This window comes from Miscanthus floridulus, chromosome 4, assembly GCF_019320115.1.
Source record: "Miscanthus floridulus cultivar M001 chromosome 4, ASM1932011v1, whole genome shotgun sequence".
NCBI lineage: Eukaryota > Viridiplantae > Streptophyta > Magnoliopsida > Poales > Poaceae > Miscanthus > Miscanthus floridulus.
Genome location: NC_089583.1, coordinates 18,054,179 through 18,073,375, shown reverse-complemented (window position 1 = coordinate 18,073,375; position 19,197 = coordinate 18,054,179). Strand labels below are relative to the sequence as shown.

Genomic DNA, 19,197 nt, shown 5'->3' with positions numbered 1-19,197 from the left:
TTCCTCGATGGTGCCCAGAGGGTCTAACAAAGACACAGAGAAGGAGGATGCAACGTGAGCGTCAGGAGGATTTATACCAAGAGGAAAATTCCTCCAATGAGAGGTCCGGTCATCAGCAGTGGCAGGTAAAACACAAAAATAAGGGTCCATCGGCAGATGTTAATATGGTATTCATGTTGCCGATGGAATTTTTGGCACTATCTGATAATGAGGAAGAAGTTGTTCTCTCTGATCAAGTAGCTTAGTTGACACTAGATCCAATGATGGTTGTTTTTGAGAAACCTACCGATGACGAGAGACAGCATCTTAAGGCTTTGTTTGTGAAGGGCAGAGTTGATGGGCAGCCTGTGTCTAAGGTACTTATTGATGGAGGGGCTGCGATTAATATTATGCCTTATGTGATGTATCGGAAACTTGATAAGGGAGATCAAGACTTGACCAAAACCGATATGATGCTGAAAGATTTTGAAGGCAATGTGTCACCAGCTAAAGGGGCAGTATGCGTTGAATTGACCATCGGCAGCAAAACCTTGTCGACGACGTTCTTTGTTATTAACGGCAAGGGTGCATATAATCTGCTTCTAGGGAGGGATTGGATTCATGCTAATTGTTGTGTTCCTTCTACAATGCATCAATGCCTCGTACAGTGGATTGGGGATAAGATTGAGGTTGTCCCTGGTGATTCTTCTTATATCATCGCATCGGCAGAATCAGATACTTATGAGCGAACTAAATGCATATCAGGAGAAGCTTGGGAAAAAGAGTTCCTTAGAGTTGCTGATTATGAAATTCCACCGATCCAAGCAGTCGGTTCTGAAGAAGAATTTTAATGGATAGGTTTGCCGATGATGGAAAATTAGGTCAAGGGTTCACATCGGCAGATGATTTAGTAGAAGTAGATATCGGTGATGGCGATAGGCCAAGACCTACTTTTATTAGTGCTAAGTTAGATTCCAAGTGTAAGCAGCAAATAATTGATGTGTTAAAGGAGTATAAAGATTGTTTTGCTTGGGATTATACTGAGATGCCTGGATTAGACCGATCGGTAGTTGAACATCGGTTGCCTATCAAATCTGGATTTCGGCCACATCAGCAACCAGCGCGCCGATGCAACCCTAATATACTTCCTGATATTAAGGCCGAAATAACTAAATTAATTGAGGCAAAGTTTATTCGGCAGTGTCGATATGCAGAGTGGATCTCTAATGTGGTTCCTGTTTATAAGAAAAATGGAAAACTTCGTGTTTGTATTGATTTCAGGAATCTCAACAAAGCCACACCGATGGATGGCTATCCAATGCCGATTGCTGATTTATTGATTGATGCTGCAGCCGGACATCAAATTATTAGCTTTATGGATGGTAATGCAGGCTACAATCAAATATTCATGGCTGAAGAAGATATTCCCAAGACTGCTTTCAGATGTCTAGGTCATGTAGGGTTGTTTGAGTGGGTAGTCATGACGTTTGGCTTGAAAAATGCCGGTGCTACTTATCAGAGAGCTATGAACTTTATTTTTCATGAATACATCAGGCACATTAGTGGAGATCTACATTGATGATGTGGTGATTAAGTCTGGAGATATCACAAAACATCTAGCCGATCTACGAAAGATACTGGAGTGTACAAGGAAGCATGGATTGAAGATGAATCCTAATAAATGTGCATTTGGTGTATCGGCAGGTCAATTCTTGGGTTTTATGGTGCATCAGCGGGGCATCGAAATTAGTAGGAAGTCTATTGATGCAATTAACAAGGTGGTTGCTCCTGCCAATAAGACTGAATTGCAATCTTTGATCGGTAAGATTAATTTCATTAGAAGATTCATATCTAATCTGTCGGGTAAGATCAAGGCTTTCAGTCCATTACTTAAATTGGAGGCCGATCAGGAATTTGTATGGGGAGCTGAGCAGCAGTTAGCCCTCGATGAAATTAAGAAATATTTAACAAATCCTCCAGTGCTAGTTCCACCTCAACACGGGAAGCCTTTCAGGTTGTATTTGTCAGCTGATGATACTGTTATTGGTTCAGCTCTTATTCAAGAATTTGAAGGGAAAGAACGTGTTATTTATTATCTGAGCAGAAGATTAGTGGATGCTGAGACAAGGTATTCGGCCGTCGAAAAATTATGTCTATGTTTATACTTTTCTTGTGTCAAATTGAGACATTATTTGTTATCTGCCTGAATGTACGGTCATATGCAAAGACGACGTAGTCAAGTACATGCTGTCAATGCCGATATTAAGTGGTAGAATCGGCAAGTGGATTTTAGCATTATCAGAATTTGAACTACGTTACGAATCGACCAAGGCAGTTAAGGGGCAAGTTATGGCTGATTTCGTTACTCAGCATTGTAATACAGTGGACTCTCTGGAGATTGCCCCTTGGACACTTTTCTTCGATGGTTCCACATGCGGTGAAGGAGCAGGTATCGGCATTGTGTTGATTTCACCTCAAGGAAGGAAATATGAGTTTTCATTGCCGATTGTTGCTACATCGACAAACAATCAGGCTGAATACCAAGCCTTGATAAAAGGGTTAGAATTACTGAAGGAGATACGTGCCGATGCTGTTGAAATCTTTGGTGATTCTATGCTAGTTATAAATCAATTGGCTGGAATTTATGAATGCCGAAGTGAAGCTTTGATTTCGTATTATGAAAGATGTTTGCAATTGTTGAAAGGATTTAGAGATTTTCGTCTTGAACATATCTCTCGGTTGCATAATGAGGAAGCTAATCGACTAGCTCAGCATGCTTCAGGGTATCAGCCTATTCAGGAAGTGCTAACATCGGCAGTTGATACCGATGACTGGAGGAAGGAGGTTGTCGATTATTTAAAGGATCCATATAGAAAGGTTGAGAGACGTATAAGGTTCCAAGCTACTAAGTATGTGCTCCTCGATGATGAATTATATTATCGAACTATAGATGGAGTTTTACTCAGATGTGTTGGCAGTGATGAATCGAAAACTTTGATGGGTGAAATTCATGAAGGAGTGTGTGGTGCGCATCAATCGGCTTTCAAGATGAAGTGGATGATCAGAAGGAATGGATACTATTGGCCGACTATTCTTGAAGATTGTTTTAAATATTTTAAAGGATGTCAGGGATGTCAAAAGTTTGGTAATATTCAAAGAGCGCCTGCATCGGCTATGAACCCTATAATCAAACCGTGGCCGTTCCGGGGATGGGCTATTGATCTCATTGGTCAGATTTATCCGCTATCGAGTAAGGGACATAAATTTATTCTGGTTGCTACCGATTATTTCACAAAATGGGTTGAGGCAATTCCTTTGAAAAAGGTGACATCGGTTAATATGATTGATTTTGTGAAAGAGCATATTGTTTACCGATTTGGTATTCCTCAGACTATCACTACCGATCAGGGCACTATGTTTACATCAGGAGAATTTGATGAGTTTGCTGTAGGTATGGGAATTAAAGTTTTAAATTCTTCTCCATATTATGCTCAAGCTAATGGTCAAGCTGAGGCTTCTAACAAAGGGATCATCAAACTCATTAAGCGCAAAATTGAAGAAAATCCTAGGAGGTGGCATACAGTATTAAATGAAGCCTTGTGGTCATATCGGATGTCATGTCATGGTGCAACCAAAGTAACGCCTTATCAGTTAGTATATGGACACGATGCAGTATTGCCTTGGGAAATTAAAGTTGGCTCTAGGCGAATACGTTCTCAAGATCAGCTGACAGCCGATGATTATAATACTCTTATGAAGGATGAGTTGGAAGATGTGGCGGGTCATCGGTTAAGGGCTTTAGTTAGCATCGAAGAAAATAAGAAAAGAGTAGCCAGATGGTATGACAAGAAGGTGAAGATAAAGGAGTTTGCCGATGGAGATCTGGTCTGGAAATTGGTTTTACCGATTGGGACTAAAAGTTCAAAGTTTGGAAAGTGGTCTCCTAATTGGGAAGGTCCATATCGGATAAATCAGTCTGTTCCTGGTAACGCATATATTCTAGAAACCCTCGAAGGGGTTGTGTTTCCTAGAGCATTAAATGGAAAATATTTAAAGAAATATTACCCTAGTATCTGGATGGATGCATAAAAGTATAAGTGCCGATAACAGTCCTATCGGCTAGAATTATGCAAGGATGTCAATGTCTCATAAAGTGCCGATACAATAAACAAGATTACAAGTTCAACAAGGATTGGATAGCTAATATCGCACATAGGCGAATCTGCTCGGCTTCCTCCATTTCTTTGATATCGTCATCGGCAGTACCCTCCACAGGCTTGAGTTTTTTCTTCATGGCCAAAGCTTTGCGAGCCTGGATATCTCTTTCTTGCTGAAGGGTTTTGATGGCATTGGGTAGCTGGCTTTCTTCTTGTTGAGCATGAGTTAAGGCTGCATCGATTTCCTTCAATTCAGCCAATAGAGCCATCTTCCTTGCTGATAAATCCAAGATTTTCTGCTTAAGTTCAGCACCCGAAGTCTGCAAGTTGCCGATGCCCTTGTGCTTCTCATCGGCAATTTGTTTCAGTTGTAGCATCTCTTCTTTGAGTTGAGCCTGAGCTGCTCTATCGGCAATACGTTGAGCAGCCCGTTGATATTGTAGTTGGCGACTCTCTAAATGGGCTGCTGGGAAGAGTACTTCTTCAACATCGGCAGGGACCTGGCCACGGATTGTTTTGAAAATTGCCTTTGCGGGGTCCGAGTCATCTACCAGTTGGGCGGTATCCTGCTGTAGCAAGTTCAGGAGAGCTTCCAACCTGGACTTAGTTTCTGCCGATATTGTTCCCAGTGCAAGGGAAGAACTTGTTTCCTCTCCATCATCGTCAGAGATGTCAATAGCGAAGGAGAATAGGCTGTTTGGGGAGTCTTGTTCCTGAGAGAAAGAAAAGGAGGTCGGTTAAGGATAAGTATGAATATTGTAAATCAGCTAGGTTAATCGGTTTACCTGTTTCAAGGCAATTTCCTGTGCTTGACTGGAAGAAACAACCTGGAGTGTGCCGTGTGAGGGATCGGCTGAGCTTGCCGATGGGATGTCCTCTGTGACTTCATCAGTGGTTGGCTCTTGAGGTATGATGACCGATGACATTGGGGCAGATGTAGGGATCGGCATGGACCTTTGTCGTTTTGGCTGTGCCTCGGCATCTGTTAAAGCTTTGCGCTTTGCTTGGGCATCGGCAACGATTGGCTGGGGGGCATCGGCACTTGTTGGTTGTGAAGCTTGGACGTCTGGTACGCTTGCCGATGTACCCAATTGTTGCTGCAAAACAAGTGTAAGGTATGATATTTAACGGATAAAATGAGAAGTCAAGAGAATACCTCTGAAGGTTTGTCAAAAGAAGTGGTGCTTGATATCGGAGGAATTGCCGATGACGATCCAGTGGCAGCTCTTACCCCCTGATGATTAATGTTAATACAGTTTGTAATCGGTATAAGTAGAAATAAACAAGGTTGTTACCTTGAATGCCTTGACCAAGGTTGTAGCAGCAGCCGATGGAGTGGCCCTAGCTGTAGCCAATTTGGACTTAGAGGTGATGGTCTTGGTACGGATCTTCTGGTGGGTCAAAGCAGTTAAGGTGGGGGCAGTTGTAGCCGATCGGTGATATCGGGGAAACAGGCTGAAGATCGAAGGGTTTCCCACTTTTGCTCACCGATGGTGCTGGGTTGTTAACCTGTCATAAGAGAGTCAGTTACTGATATATGTAGGGAAAAAGCAAAAAGGAGTTAAAAGAAACTTACTGCGTCGTCAGGGATGGCATATTCAGGGTCGATCATGTGCCGATATGTGTGAGCAGAAGTTGCAAACAGTTGTTCCTTCCACTCTCGCCACCATTGCTTGTATGACTCGGTGATGAAGGATACTGGCGTCCAGGTGGATATATCAACATCTGTGGTATCGGCATCGGGGGAGAGTTGTACTACCTTGTTCCAATCTGTTCCACTAGGTGATTGTTTCCCTGGGTTTGATCACATCGGCAAAGCAAAGTTTGATTGGCAGTTGCCCAAAAGCCAATTGACGGGATACTGCCGATGGGTTGTAAAATTCATATGAAATGTTGGTGTTTTTCCCGCTACCAAATGTATTTACTGGAATTGCCCTGGGAGTAATGATGGCCATCATGAGTTCCTTATCCTGATTCAGGGTGTCATCGGCAAAGTTGAAAAGAAGGGGAAATCTGTTTTCCTCGTCAATATAAGGTACCCAGGCCCTATGATCACTGAGAAAGACCATTGTAGAAGTTTTGGAAGAATCTGCCGATCTGGTCTTCATTGGCCTCTGTTCCAGGAAGGACAATTATGGCTTCACCAAAATTGAGGGGTGAGCAGTGTTGCCGATTCATCATCCTCAAGCACATGGTCTTCAGCAATTTCTCGTGGGAATTGTTGGGCAAAAAAGTCCCATTGCAAACGTTTGTGCATATGGGCATTCAGCCACATGTTGATAAACCACCATGGGCCTCCTAGGTTGCCGATGGGTTCAGCCAAGCAGAAGTTTCTGAGACACTTGATGAAGAAGATGATAAGTGGAGCTCAGAAGGTATCGACCAAGAGGAAACCTTACACCATTAGCCAAAAGTTCAGCTGCGGGGAGGAAGGCGTTGGTTGGTCCTACTGATCGACCACAGAAGATAAATTTTTCTAACCACATATTCAAGAATGTGGCATGTTCCCTCTGGTTAAGTGTCCCAGTCTTCTGGTATTCTTGAATGTATCCCGTCCAACCGCCGATGTTGCGGGTATTCACCCTATATTCAGATTTTCTACCATAAATGGAGCCTTCATCGGCAGTTGAAATATCCAAGCCAGTGAGCATGTGGACATCGGCAAGTGTAGGAGTAGCTGGGCCATGTCCAAACATAAAAGTGTTTGTTGTGTCTGACCAGAAGTAAGCAGCTGCAATCATCATCGATTCATTCTTCTGCATATCGGCAATAGATAACCTAATGCATTGGTCTAACTTCCGTTCTGCCCAGTATACTTGCATCGATCTATTAACCCTCAAGTACCAATCTTTCCACCCTTTGGTGGTTTTGGGCCAAGATCGGAATGTGTCTTTCCATAAATTCAGAGAGAAATTTCGGGCTCTAAAGGGGATTCTGTTAACCTCTGCATTAATCAGATCGGTTGGATCTGGGTTGCCCATTGGTCCTAGGCATTGGACATGCGGCTGATCGGTTGGAATAACTAATTTGTTGCGCAGTTCCTAAGTTTGAAGGTAATGGATTTGCAAAAACTAGGGGAATCAAAGTAAAGGTAATGGAAGTGGAGCAAACCGCGGGGACGTCGAAGTTGATTGCCATTATCTTGAGGAAGATGAGGGCACGAGCCGAAGACTTGAGGTAACGCTAGAGAAGGGTTCTTGTTGGTTGAGGTCGTGCAATGGTTCATCGGAGTCGCCGCCGGAAAGAGAAAATGTCAAAGATTAGAGTCTGAGGGTAGAAGACGAGTGTTCCGGAGGAATCTATTTATAAGCCGCTTGGAGTAGGGGTATTTTGGACTTATCTCTATGCCACGCGCATGTAGGTCGAAGTGGTTCAGATGGATATGGTAACTGTTCGTATGATAATCATGGGGATTGTACAGATGGGTTGATGGCAAGTAATCATGACTTGGAAGAGATATCGGTATAGGATATTTTAATTCTGAAAATGACAGCATTATCATGTTAAGATCTTGCCGATGGGTTATTGTTTCGGTATCTTAACCATAATCAAGGCAAGAGTGGTTGGCGATTGTGTGATATTTACTGAAGTGCGTGAATCAGGATTAGATTTGATTGGATTTGATAACAGATCAGGTTTTGGCTTGGAGAATGAGTTACGGTAATCTGGAGTAAATTTCAAGAGCATTAATGGTTTTATACTCCGAAATTGGAGGGCATGTGTTGACACCGTTTTTTTGCACGTATTAAAATGATCGGAGTGGACTAATCGGCAAGGGGAAAGTTACTATATACTTTGATAGCCGATGAAAGCCAGCTTGTAAAGATGGTTGCCGATAGCTGGTGATGCCGATGAAGGGAGGCTTGAAGACTACTGCCGATGAAACAGGGAGTATGCCGATGAAGGAAGACTTGAGGACTACTGCCGATGAAACAGGGGGTATGCCGATGGGAAGGAGGACGGTGAGATTTCCATCATAATTGAGGCGGACAGGGAAATAGATAGGAGTTTGATTTCCTTTTCTATATTTGTTAGAGTATGATTCATGTAAGAGTCACGTGTTTCCTTAGATATGGGCTTGGTGTCCTAGTTGTGTTTGGTTGTGTCTCTTAGATCAAGGTATAAATATGGAGTGAGGGGCAATGTAATTAGATATATCAATCAATATCAAAACCAATTTTTACTCTCATTTGCATCTACTTACTTTTCGGTGACTTCGTCAATTTGCACTATTTTCTCTTTACGAGTTCTCATTGATTCGGCGAACTGCATCGCTTCAGTGCGACCTTCGGTGATCCTCGAGTTCCGCGTGAGTACCTCTTGGCTGTGACTTCCGGGCGTATCGCTGTTGTCAGGACCAAAGTGCTCATATCTTCATCCTTGTCGATTAACAGGTCAAATTGACTGGCACGCCATGGATATCGATTCGGGTATTAGCCCTTTGTGTTTGCAGATCCACTTTTGCATCAACAGGTAGCATAGTGACTGGTCTGTGTTGGCGGTCCTTATCGATGATTTTATACCGCCAATATTAATCTAAAAAGGGGGAAACTAAATGCTTCTGTGCACATATACTTTACTACTAACCCAATTCCACTTGTACTAGAAGAATTCTCATGTTGCAGGAAATAAACCAAGTACAGGGAATATTTATACTAAAAAGGCGCCTTTTGGAAAGTGTAAAAGCCTAGGGGAAGGAAGAAAGGCCAACTCGGAGTCATTCTGGGCCAAATCCCCAACATCACCGAGGCCCAAAGACCACCAGAGGCCCACCTACGAAAGGTGGTTGGGGGGCGGCGCCACCCAGGCGCGGGCACACCTGGGGTGCGCGCGCCCTCCCCCTGCCAGCCGGGCCCAGCATTCATAGGTCGGTACATTTAATGCCAAGGAGGATGGTGCGGCCAGGGATCCCCGAATATTCTCTCCGAAACCGCCTTCAAGCACCTATATAAGGAGGGGGAGAGCTCCCTCTCTCACACACACCACATTTGAGCCTCTCTCCCTCCACTTGTATCTTGGAGATGCTCGGTATGATCAAGGAGAAGCTTCATTGTAGAGCTAGAACATCTTGGAGATACTCGGTATGATCAATACAATGTTCTTCATTATGATCTATATCATGTTCTTCATCTTGTTCTTGTTCTTATTCTATCAATATTGCTATGCTTATGAACTAGAGTGTAGTTCTTATGATATGATCTTGGCATATGAACTAGAATATAGTTTTCATGTTAGGATCTTGTCATATAGAACTTTATGCTTAATCTATCATACACACAAGTTTAGACCTAGAGCTAAGTTGAGGTGATGAGTTATATCTTAGTTTAGTCTTGGTCGATGTTGGTTTGCGGGTTCGTCGTCCGTCCTCATGGCGGATGCTCTAGTAGAGGGCCCTGATGAAGACGGATAACCCTGTACAATGCTAGAGTAGTAGTTGCTAGCGTAGACGTGGTGTCTAGGCTAGAGGCTACCTTCGTTTGCCTCGCACTCCACGGTTGAGGGGTAGGTGGCAGGTGGTGACAGCCATGTCCGTCCCTTGTAATCCCCCATATCCGGGTGTGGCGTAGAGCTATAGGCCGGCATCACTTGGCAGACCAGGTGTGATCCGGTGCCCGAAGTAAGTTGACAGCGACCAGGCTATCTTAACTTGGAATCTTTGACCCTATACAATGGCATATATTTGTATGATCATCTGCTGTCTTGACATAGCTATTTAGGATGTGCCTGCTCTAGTTTAGGTTATTCTTTATTCTTTCTTTTATCATTATCCTTGAGATTGGCTTGAGTGTGTGTGTCAAGTTATCCAATTATTTATCCTCTTTTACCCCTGTTATGAACTTTGGTCTATTATGCAATCATGTTATCTTGTCCATGTCCCTACTAGACTCTTTTATACCATGCCTTCCTTTGGGAAAATATAAATAATGATACCCTGAATACTTCCGGGTGAAATGCTACAACGGTATTTCCGTGCGCTTGCGGACTTGTTCTGTAAACATTAATAGAATACCAATAGGTGTTTCTTGGTGTTTTCGTCTTGAACATATCTCTCGGTTGCATAATGAGGAAGCTAATTGACTAGCTCAGCATGCGTCAGGGTATCAGCCTATTCAGGAAGTGCTAACATCGGCAGTTGATACCGATGACTGGAGGAAGGAGGTTGTCGATTATTTAAAGGATCCATATAGAAAGGTTGAGAGACGTATAAGGTTCCAAGCTACTAAGTATGTGCTCCTCGATGATGAATTATATTATCGAACTATAGATGGAGTTTTACTCAGATGTGTTGGCAGTGATGAATCGAAAACTTTGATGGGTGAAATTCATGAAGGAGTGTGTGGTGCGCATCAATCGGCTTTCAAGATGAAGTGGATGATCAGAAGGAATGGATACTATTGGCCGACTATTCTTGAAGATTGTTTTAAATATTTTAAAGGATGTCAGGGATGTCAAAGGTTTGGTAATATTCAAAGAGCGTCTGCATCGGCTATGAACCCTATAATCAAACCGTGGCCGTTTCGGGGATGGGCTATTGATCTCATTGGTCAGATTTATCCGCTATCGAGTAAGGGACATAAATTTATTCTGGTTGCTACAGATTATTTCACAAAATGGGTTGAGGCAATTCCTTTGAAAAAAGTGACATCGGTTAATATGATTGATTTTGTGAAAGAGCATATTGTTTACCGATTTGGTATTCCTCAGGACTATCACTACCGATCAGGGCACTATGTTTACATCAGGAGAATTTGATGAGTTTGCTGTAGGTATGGGAATTAAAGTTTTAAATTCTTCTCCATATTATGCTCAAGCTAATGGTCAAGCTGAGGCTTCTAACAAAGGGATCATCAAACTCATTAAGCGCAAAATTGAAGAAAATCCTAGGAGGTGGCATACAGTATTAAATGAAGCCTTGTGGTCATATCGGATGTCATGTCATGGTGCAACCAAAGTAACGCCTTATCAGTTAGTATATGGACACGATGCAGTATTGCCTTGGGAAATTAAAGTTGTCTCTAGGCGAATACGTTCTCAAGATCAGCTGACAGCCGATGATTATAATACTCTTATGAAGGATGAGTTGGAAGATGTGGCGGGTCATCGGTTAAGGGCTTTAGTTAGCATCGAAGAAAATAAGAAAAGAGTAGCCAGATGGTATGACAAAAAGGTGAAGATAAAGGAGTTTACCGATGGAGATCTGGTCTGGAAATTGGTTTTACCGATTGGGACTAAAAGTTCAAAGTTTGGAAAGTGGTCTCCTAATTGGGAAGGTCCATATCGGATAAATCAGTCTGTTCCTGGTAACACATATATTCTAGAAACCCTCGAAGGGGTTGTGTTTCCTAGAGCATTAAATGGAAAATATTTAAAGAAATATTACCCTAGTATCTGGATGGATGCATAAAAGTATAAGTGCCGATAACAGTCCTATCGGCTAGAATTATGCAAGGATGTCAATGTCTCATAAAGTGTCGATACAATAAACAAGATTACAAGTTCAACAAGGATTGGATAGCTAATATCGCACATAGGCGAATCTGCTCGGCTTCCTCCATTTCTTTGATATCGTCATCGGTAGTACCCTCCACAGGCTTGAGTTTTTTCTTCATGGCCAAAGCTTTGCGAGCCTGGATATCTCTTTCTTGCTGAAGGGTTTTGATGGCATTGGGTAGCTGGCTTTCTTCTTGTTGAGCATGAGTTAAGGCTGCATCGATTTCCTTCAATTCAGCCAATAGAGCCATCTTCCTTGCTGATAAATCCAAGATTTTCTGCTTAAGTTCACCACCCGAAGTCTGCAAGTTGCCAATGCCCTTGTGCTTCTCATCGGCAATTTGTTTCAGTTGTAGCATCTCTTCTTTGAGTTGAGCCTGAGCTGCTCTATCAGCAATACGTTGAGCAACCCGTTGATATTGTAGTTGGCGACTCTCTAAATGGGCTGCTGGGAAGAGTACTTCTTCAATATCGGCAAGGACCTGGCCACGGATTGTTTTGAAAATTGCCTTTGCGGGGTTTCGAGTCATCTACCAGTTGGGCGGTATCCTGCTGTAGCAAGTTCAGGAGAGCTTCCAACCTGGACTTAGTTTCTGCCAATATTGTTCCCAGTGCAAGGGAAGAACTTGTTTCCTCTCCATCATCGTCAGAGATGTCAATAGCGAAGGAGAATAGGCTATTTGGGGAATCTTGTTCCTGTGAGAAAGAAAAGGAGGTCGGTTAAGGATAAGTATGAATATTGTAAATCAGCTAGGTTAATCGGTTTACCTGTTTCAAGGCAATTTCCTGTGCTTGACTGGAAGAAACAACCTGGAGTGTGCCGTGTGAGGGATCGGCTGAGCTTGCCGATGGGATGTCCTCTGTGACTTCATCAGTAGTTGGCTCTTGAGGTATGATGACCGATGACATTGGGGCAGATGTAGGGATCGGCATGGACCTTTGTCGTTTTGGCTGTGCCTCGGCATCTGTTAAAGCTTTGCGCTTTGCTTGGGCATCGGCAACGATTGGCTGGGGGGCATCGGCACTTGTTGGTTGTGAAGCTTGGACATCTGGTACGCTTGCCGATGTACCCAATTGTTGCTGCAAAACAAGTGTAAGGTATGATATTTAACGGATAAAATGAGAAGTCAAGAGAATACCTCTGAAGGTTTGTCAAAAGAAGTGGTGCTTGATATCGGAGGAATTGCCGATGACGATCCAGTGGCAGCTCTTACCCCCTGATGATTAATGTTAATACAGTTTGTAATCGGTATAAGTAGAAATAAACAAGGTTGTTACCTTGAATGCCTTGACCAAGGTTGTAGCAGCAGCCGATGGAGTGGCCCTAGTTGTAGCCAATTTGGACTTAGAGGTGATGGTCTTGGTACGGATCTTCTGGTGGGTCAAAGCAGTTAAGGTGGGGGCATTGTAGCCGATTGGTGATATCGGGGAAACAGGCTGAAGATCGAATGGTTTCCCACTTTTGCTCACCGATGGTGCTGGGTTGTTAACCTGTCATAAGAGAGTCAGTTACTGATATATGTAGGGAAAAAGCAAAAAGGAGTTAAAAGAAACTTACTGCGTCGTCAGGGATGGCATATTCAGGGTCGATCATGTGCCGATATGTGTGAGCAGAAGTTGCAAACAGTTGTTCCTTCCACTCTCGCCACCATTGCTTGTATGACTCGGTGATGAAGGATACTGGCGTCCAGGTGGATATATCAACATCTGTGGTATCGGCATCGGGGGAGAGTTGTACTACCTTGTTCCAATCTGTTCCATAGGTGATTGTTTCCCTGGGTTTGATCACATCGGCAAAGCAAAGTTTGATTGGCAGTTGCCCAAAAGCCAATTGACGGGATACTGCCGATGGGTTGTAAAATTCATATGAAATGTTGGTGTTTTCCCCGCTACCAAATGTATTTACTGGAATTGCCCTGGGAGTAATGATGGCCATCATGAGTTCCTTATCCTGATTCAGGGTGTCATCGGCAAAGTTGAAAAGAAGGGGAAATCTGTTTTCCTCGTCAATATAAGGTACCCAGGCCCTATGATCATGAGAAAGACCATTGTAGAAGTTTTGGAAGAATCTGCCGATCTGGTCTTCATTGGGCTCTGTTCTAGGAAGGACAATTATGGCTTCACCAAAATTAAGGGGTGAGCATGTTGCCGATTCATCATCCTCAAGCACATGGTCTTCAGCAATTTCTCGTGGGAATTGTTGGGCAAAAAAGTCCCATTGCAAACGTTTGTGCATATGGGCATTCAGCCACATGTTGATAAACCACCATGGGCCTCCTAGGTTGCCGATGGGTTCACCAAGCAGAAGTTTCTGAGACACTTGATGAAGAAGATGATAAGTGGAGCTCAGAAGGTATCGACCAAGAGGAAACCTTACACCATTAGCCAAAAGTTCAGCTGCGGGGAGGAAGGCGTTGGTTGGTCCTACTGATCGACCACAGAAGATAAATTTTTCTAACCACATATTCAAGAATGTGGCATGTTCCCTCTGGTTAAGTGTCCCAGTCTTCTGGTATTCTTGAATGTATCCCGTCCAACCGCCGATGTTGCGGGTATTCACCCTATATTCAGATTTTCTACCATAAATGGAGCCTTCATCGGTAGTTGAAATATCCAAGCCAGTGAGCATGTGGACATCGACAAGTGTAGGAGTAGCTGGGCCATGTCCAAACATAAAAGTGTTTGTTGTGTCTGACCAGAAGTAAGCAGCTGCAATCATCATCGATTCATTCTTCTGCATATCGGCAATAGATAACCTAATGCATTGGTCTAACTTCCGTTCTGCCCAGTATACTTGCATCGATCTATTAACCCTCAAGTACCAATCTTTCCACCCTTTGGTGGTTTTGGGCCAAGATCGGAATGTGTCTTTCCATAAATTCAGAGAGAAATTTCGGGCTCTAAAGGGGATTCTGTTAACCTCTGCATTAATCAGATCGGTTGGATCTGGGTTGCCCATTGGTCCTAGGCATTGGACATGCGGCTGATCGGTTGGAATAACTAATTTGTTGCGCAGTTCCTAAGTTTGAAGGTAATGGATTTGCAAAAACTAGGGGAATCAAAGTAAAGGTAATGGAAGTGGAGCAAACCGCGGGGACGTCGAAGTTGATTGCCATTATCTTGAGGAAGATGAGGGCACGAGCCGAAGACTTGAGGTAACGCTAGAGAAGGGTTCTTGTTGGTTGAGGTCGTGCAATGGTTCATCGGAGTCGCCGCCGGAAAGAGAAAATGTCAAAGATTAGAGTCTGAGGGTAGAAGACGAGTGTTCCGGAGGAATCTATTTATAAGCCGCTTGGAGTAGGGGTATTTTGGACTTATCTCTATGCCACGCGCATGTAGGTCGAAGTGGTTCAGATGGATATGGTAACTGTTCGTATGATAATCTGGGGATTGTACAGATGGGTTGATGGCAAGTAATCATGACTTGGAAGAGATATCGGTATAGGATATTTTAATTCTGAAAATGACAGCATTATCATGTTAAGATCTTGCCGATGGGTTATTGTTTCGGTATCTTAACCATAATCAAGGCAAGAGTGGTTGGCGATTGTGTGATATTTACTGAAGTGCGTGAATCAGGATTAGATTTGATTGGATTTGATAACAGATCAGGTTTTGGCTTGGAGAATGAGTTACGGTAATCTGGAGTAAATTTCAAAGCATTAATGGTTTTATACTCCGAAATTGGAGGGCATGTGTTGACACCGTTTTTTTGCACGTATTAAAATGATCGGAGTGGACTAATCGGCAAGGGGAAAGTTACTATATACTTTGATAGCCGATGAAAGCCAGCTTGTAAAGATGGTTGCCGATAGCTGGTGATGCCGATGAAGGGAGGCTTGAAGACTACTGCCGATGAAACAGGGAGTATGCCGATGAAGGAAGACTTGAGGACTACTGCCGATGAAACAGGGGGTATGCCGATGGGAAGGAGGACGGTGAGATTTCCATCATAATTGAGGCGGACAGGGAAATAGATAGGAGTTGATTTCCTTTTCTATATTTGTTAGAGTATGATTCATGTAAGAGTCACGTGTTTCCTTAGATATGGGCTTGGTGTCCTAGTTGTGTTTGGTTGTGTCTCTTAGATCAAGGTATAAATATGGAGTGAGGGGCAATGTAATTAGATATATCAATCAATATCAAAACCAATTTTTACTCTCATTTGCATCTACTTACTTTTCGGTGACTTCGTCAATTTGCACTATTTTCTCTTTACGAGTTCTCATTGATTCGGCGAACTGCATCGCTTCAGTGCGACCTTCGGTGATCCTCGAGTTCCGCGTGAGTACCTCTTGGCTGTGACTTCCGGGCGTATCGCTGTTGTCAGGACCAAAGTGCTCATATCTTCATCCTTGTCGATTAACAGGTCAAATTGACTGGCACGCCATGGATATCGATTCGGGTATTAGCCCTTTGTGTTTGCAGATCCACTTTTGCATCAACAGGTAGCATAGTGACTGGTCTGTGTTGGCGGTCCTTATCGATGATTTTATACCGCCAATATTAATCTAAAAAGGGGGAAACTAAATGCTTCTGTGCACATATACTTTACTACTAACCCAATTCCACTTGTACTAGAAGAATTCTCATGTTGCAGGAAATAAACCAAGTACAGGGAATATTTATACTAAAAAGGCGCCTTTTGGAAAGTGTAAAAGCCTAGGGGAAGGAAGAAAGGCCAACTCGGAGTCATTCTGGGCCAAATCCCCAACATCACCGAGGCCCAAAGACCACCAGAGGCCCACCTACGAAAGGTGGTTGGGGGGCGGCGCCACCCAGGCGCGGGCACACCTGGGGTGCGCGCGCCCTCCCCCTGCCAGCCGGGCCCAGCATTCATAGGTCGGTACATTTAATGCCAAGGAGGATGGTGCGGCCAGGGATCCCCGAATATTCTCTCCGAAACCGCCTTCAAGCACCTATATAAGGAGGGGGAGAGCTCCCTCTCTCACACACACCACATTTGAGCCTCTCTCCCTCCACTTGTATCTTGGAGATGCTCGGTATGATCAAGGAGAAGCTTCATTGTAGAGCTAGAACATCTTGGAGATACTCGGTATGATCAATACAATGTTCTTCATTATGATCTATATCATGTTCTTCATCTTGTTCTTGTTCTTATTCTATCAATATTGCTATGCTTATGAACTAGAGTGTAGTTCTTATGATATGATCTTGGCATATGAACTAGAATATAGTTTTCATGTTAGGATCTTGTCATATAGAACTTTATGCTTAATCTATCATACACACAAGTTTAGACCTAGAGCTAAGTTGAGGTGATGAGTTATATCTTAGTTTAGTCTTGGTCGATGTTGGTTTGCGGGTTCGTCGTCCGTCCTCATGGCGGATGCTCTAGTAGAGGGCCCTGATGAAGACGGATAACCCTGTACAATGCTAGAGTAGTAGTTGCTAGCGTAGACGTGGTGTCTAGGCTAGAGGCTACCTTCGTTTGCCTCGCACTCCACGGTTGAGGGGTAGGTGGCAGGTGGTGACAGCCATGTCCGTCCCTTGTAATCCCCCATATCCGGGTGTGGCGTAGAGCTATAGGCCGGCATCACTTGGCAGACCAGGTGTGATCCGGTGCCCGAAGTAAGTTGACAGCGACCAGGCTATCTTAACTTGGAATCTTTGACCCTATACAATGGCATATATTTGTATGATCATCTGCTGTCTTGACATAGCTATTTAGGATGTGCCTGCTCTAGTTTAGGTTATTCTTTATTCTTTCTTTTATCATTATCCTTGAGATTGGCTTGAGTGTGTGTGTCAAGTTATCCAATTATTTATCCTCTTTTACCCCTGTTATGAACTTTGGTCTATTATGCAATCATGTTATCTTGTCCATGTCCCTACTAGACTCTTTTATACCATGCCTTCCTTTGGGAAAATATAAATAATGATACCCTGAATACTTCCGGGTGAAATGCTACAACGGTATTTCCGTGCGCTTGCGGACTTGTTCTGTAAACATTAATAGAATACCAATAGGTGTTTCTTGGTGTTGTTGCTAGGATATACAAATTCTAGCAATGATGCTAAGAAACGCCAACGGTCTGCAAGCTGTAAGCACATGGTTGTGTACAATAATGCATTGCCATGAATTTTCTCATAGATTACCTTGGGCATGATATTGACGCTTTCACCAAAGTCACAGATGGCTTCCTTGAATGAGCTGTGTCCAATGGAGATCGGGATCACCGGTCTCCTTGGGTCTCCTTTCTTGATTGGCAAGGAATCATCTTTCCATCCTCCAGTTGAATGATCTTTATAGTAACTTCCTACATTGAATATATCGACAAGATTTGCAGATTCTAATTCTTCCTATTGCCCCAGAATCTTACCTTGGTTAGCGGGAGGAACAACATTTGCCAACTGAGATAATTGTGATTCTAACATTTTATTAAAGCTAAGCTGATTCTTAATGGCATTTGAGAAACTATCCATCCTATTATTAATTGTTTCTAGTACTTTATCATTGGATGCTAATTTCTTAGACATATTATCCATTAATTCTCCTTGATTAAGGACTAACTCTCTCAAAGGTGGTTGATTGAAATTATTATTACCATGATAATTACCTGAATAGTTACTTGAGTAGTTAGGCCTTTGCTGTTGATTCCAACCTTGATTCTGTTGAGGATGATAATAGTTGTTGTTGTTGAGGTAGTTCACATTCTCTTGTACCTCTAGTCAATTACTGCCTGAATGCCCAATTTCTCCACACTCTTCACAAGTCATGCGGGAATCATTAATGTGCATGACTTTGTTCTTCTCACCGGTTCTCTCATCGAGCCTCTTCATCAGCAGATCCATCTTGGCAGATAGCATGTCTACTTCCTTGAGCTGGCGCATACCTCCACCTCTCTTGCGGGTCTGAGTTCTTTCTTCACTCCAACCTTGGTTGGATGCCATTTTCTCCACAAGAGTTGTGGCTTGAGGAATAGTAAGTGACAGGAATGCTCCTCCAGCAGCAGCATCCATGGTTTCACGAGTGCTGTTGTTAAGCCCATGATAGAAGGTCTGCATGAGTAGCCAATTCTCCATTCCATGATGAGGACATTCTAGGATGTAATCTTGAAAGCGCTCCCAAGATTCTAGGACAGACTCATCATGCTGCTGTTGAAAACTTGATATTTTCCCACGAAGAGCATTTGTCTTGCCCATGGGAAAGAACTTCGCCAAAAAGTTGGTGGAACAGAGTGCCCATGTAGTGTTCTTCTCTTTGTTTGCATAAAACCTCTGCTTCGCTCTTCCCAAGAGTGAGAATGGGAAAAGGTGAAGTAGTATGGCATCTCTGGGGACATCCTTGATGGTGAATGTGCTGCAAATCTCCAAAAAGTGTTGGAGAGGAGCACTGGCATCTTCATGTGCTTTTCCACAAAACTGGCTAGCTTGCACCATGTTGATGAGCGTAGGCTTAAGCTCAAATGGCCGATCAATGTTGACAGAAGGTCCTGTACGGATGTTGTCCGTAGTGGGAGCTGAGAACTCACAGTGACTTGTCAGCCATAGCTTCGAACTCTAGTGTTAAGCTTCGAATAAGGTTCTGGTGATCTTCCGAATCAGA

General features: G+C 43.3%; 1 protein-coding gene and 1 non-coding gene across 2 annotated transcripts; one reads left to right on the top strand and one right to left on the bottom strand.

Annotated features, from left to right (window-relative positions):
- Window positions 1-4,088: 4,088 nt before the first annotated feature.
- On the bottom strand, window positions 4,089-5,509 carry LOC136551061 (uncharacterized). Its single transcript, XM_066542650.1, has 4 exons — window positions 5,432-5,509; window positions 5,293-5,370; window positions 4,922-5,233; window positions 4,089-4,849 (listed from the first exon to the last, which is right to left on the bottom strand). The coding sequence occupies exons 3-4, from the start codon at window positions 5,084-5,086 to the stop codon at window positions 4,154-4,156; spliced, it is 861 nt and encodes a 286-aa protein (XP_066398747.1). The 5' UTR covers window positions 5,087-5,233; window positions 5,293-5,370; window positions 5,432-5,509; the 3' UTR covers window positions 4,089-4,153.
- A 13,163-nt stretch (window positions 5,510-18,672) lies between these two features.
- On the top strand, window positions 18,673-18,779 carry LOC136553134 (small nucleolar RNA R71). The gene has a single exon (XR_010783040.1). It is a non-coding gene; the product is annotated as a small nucleolar RNA R71 (small nucleolar RNA).
- Window positions 18,780-19,197: the final 418 nt, after the last annotated feature.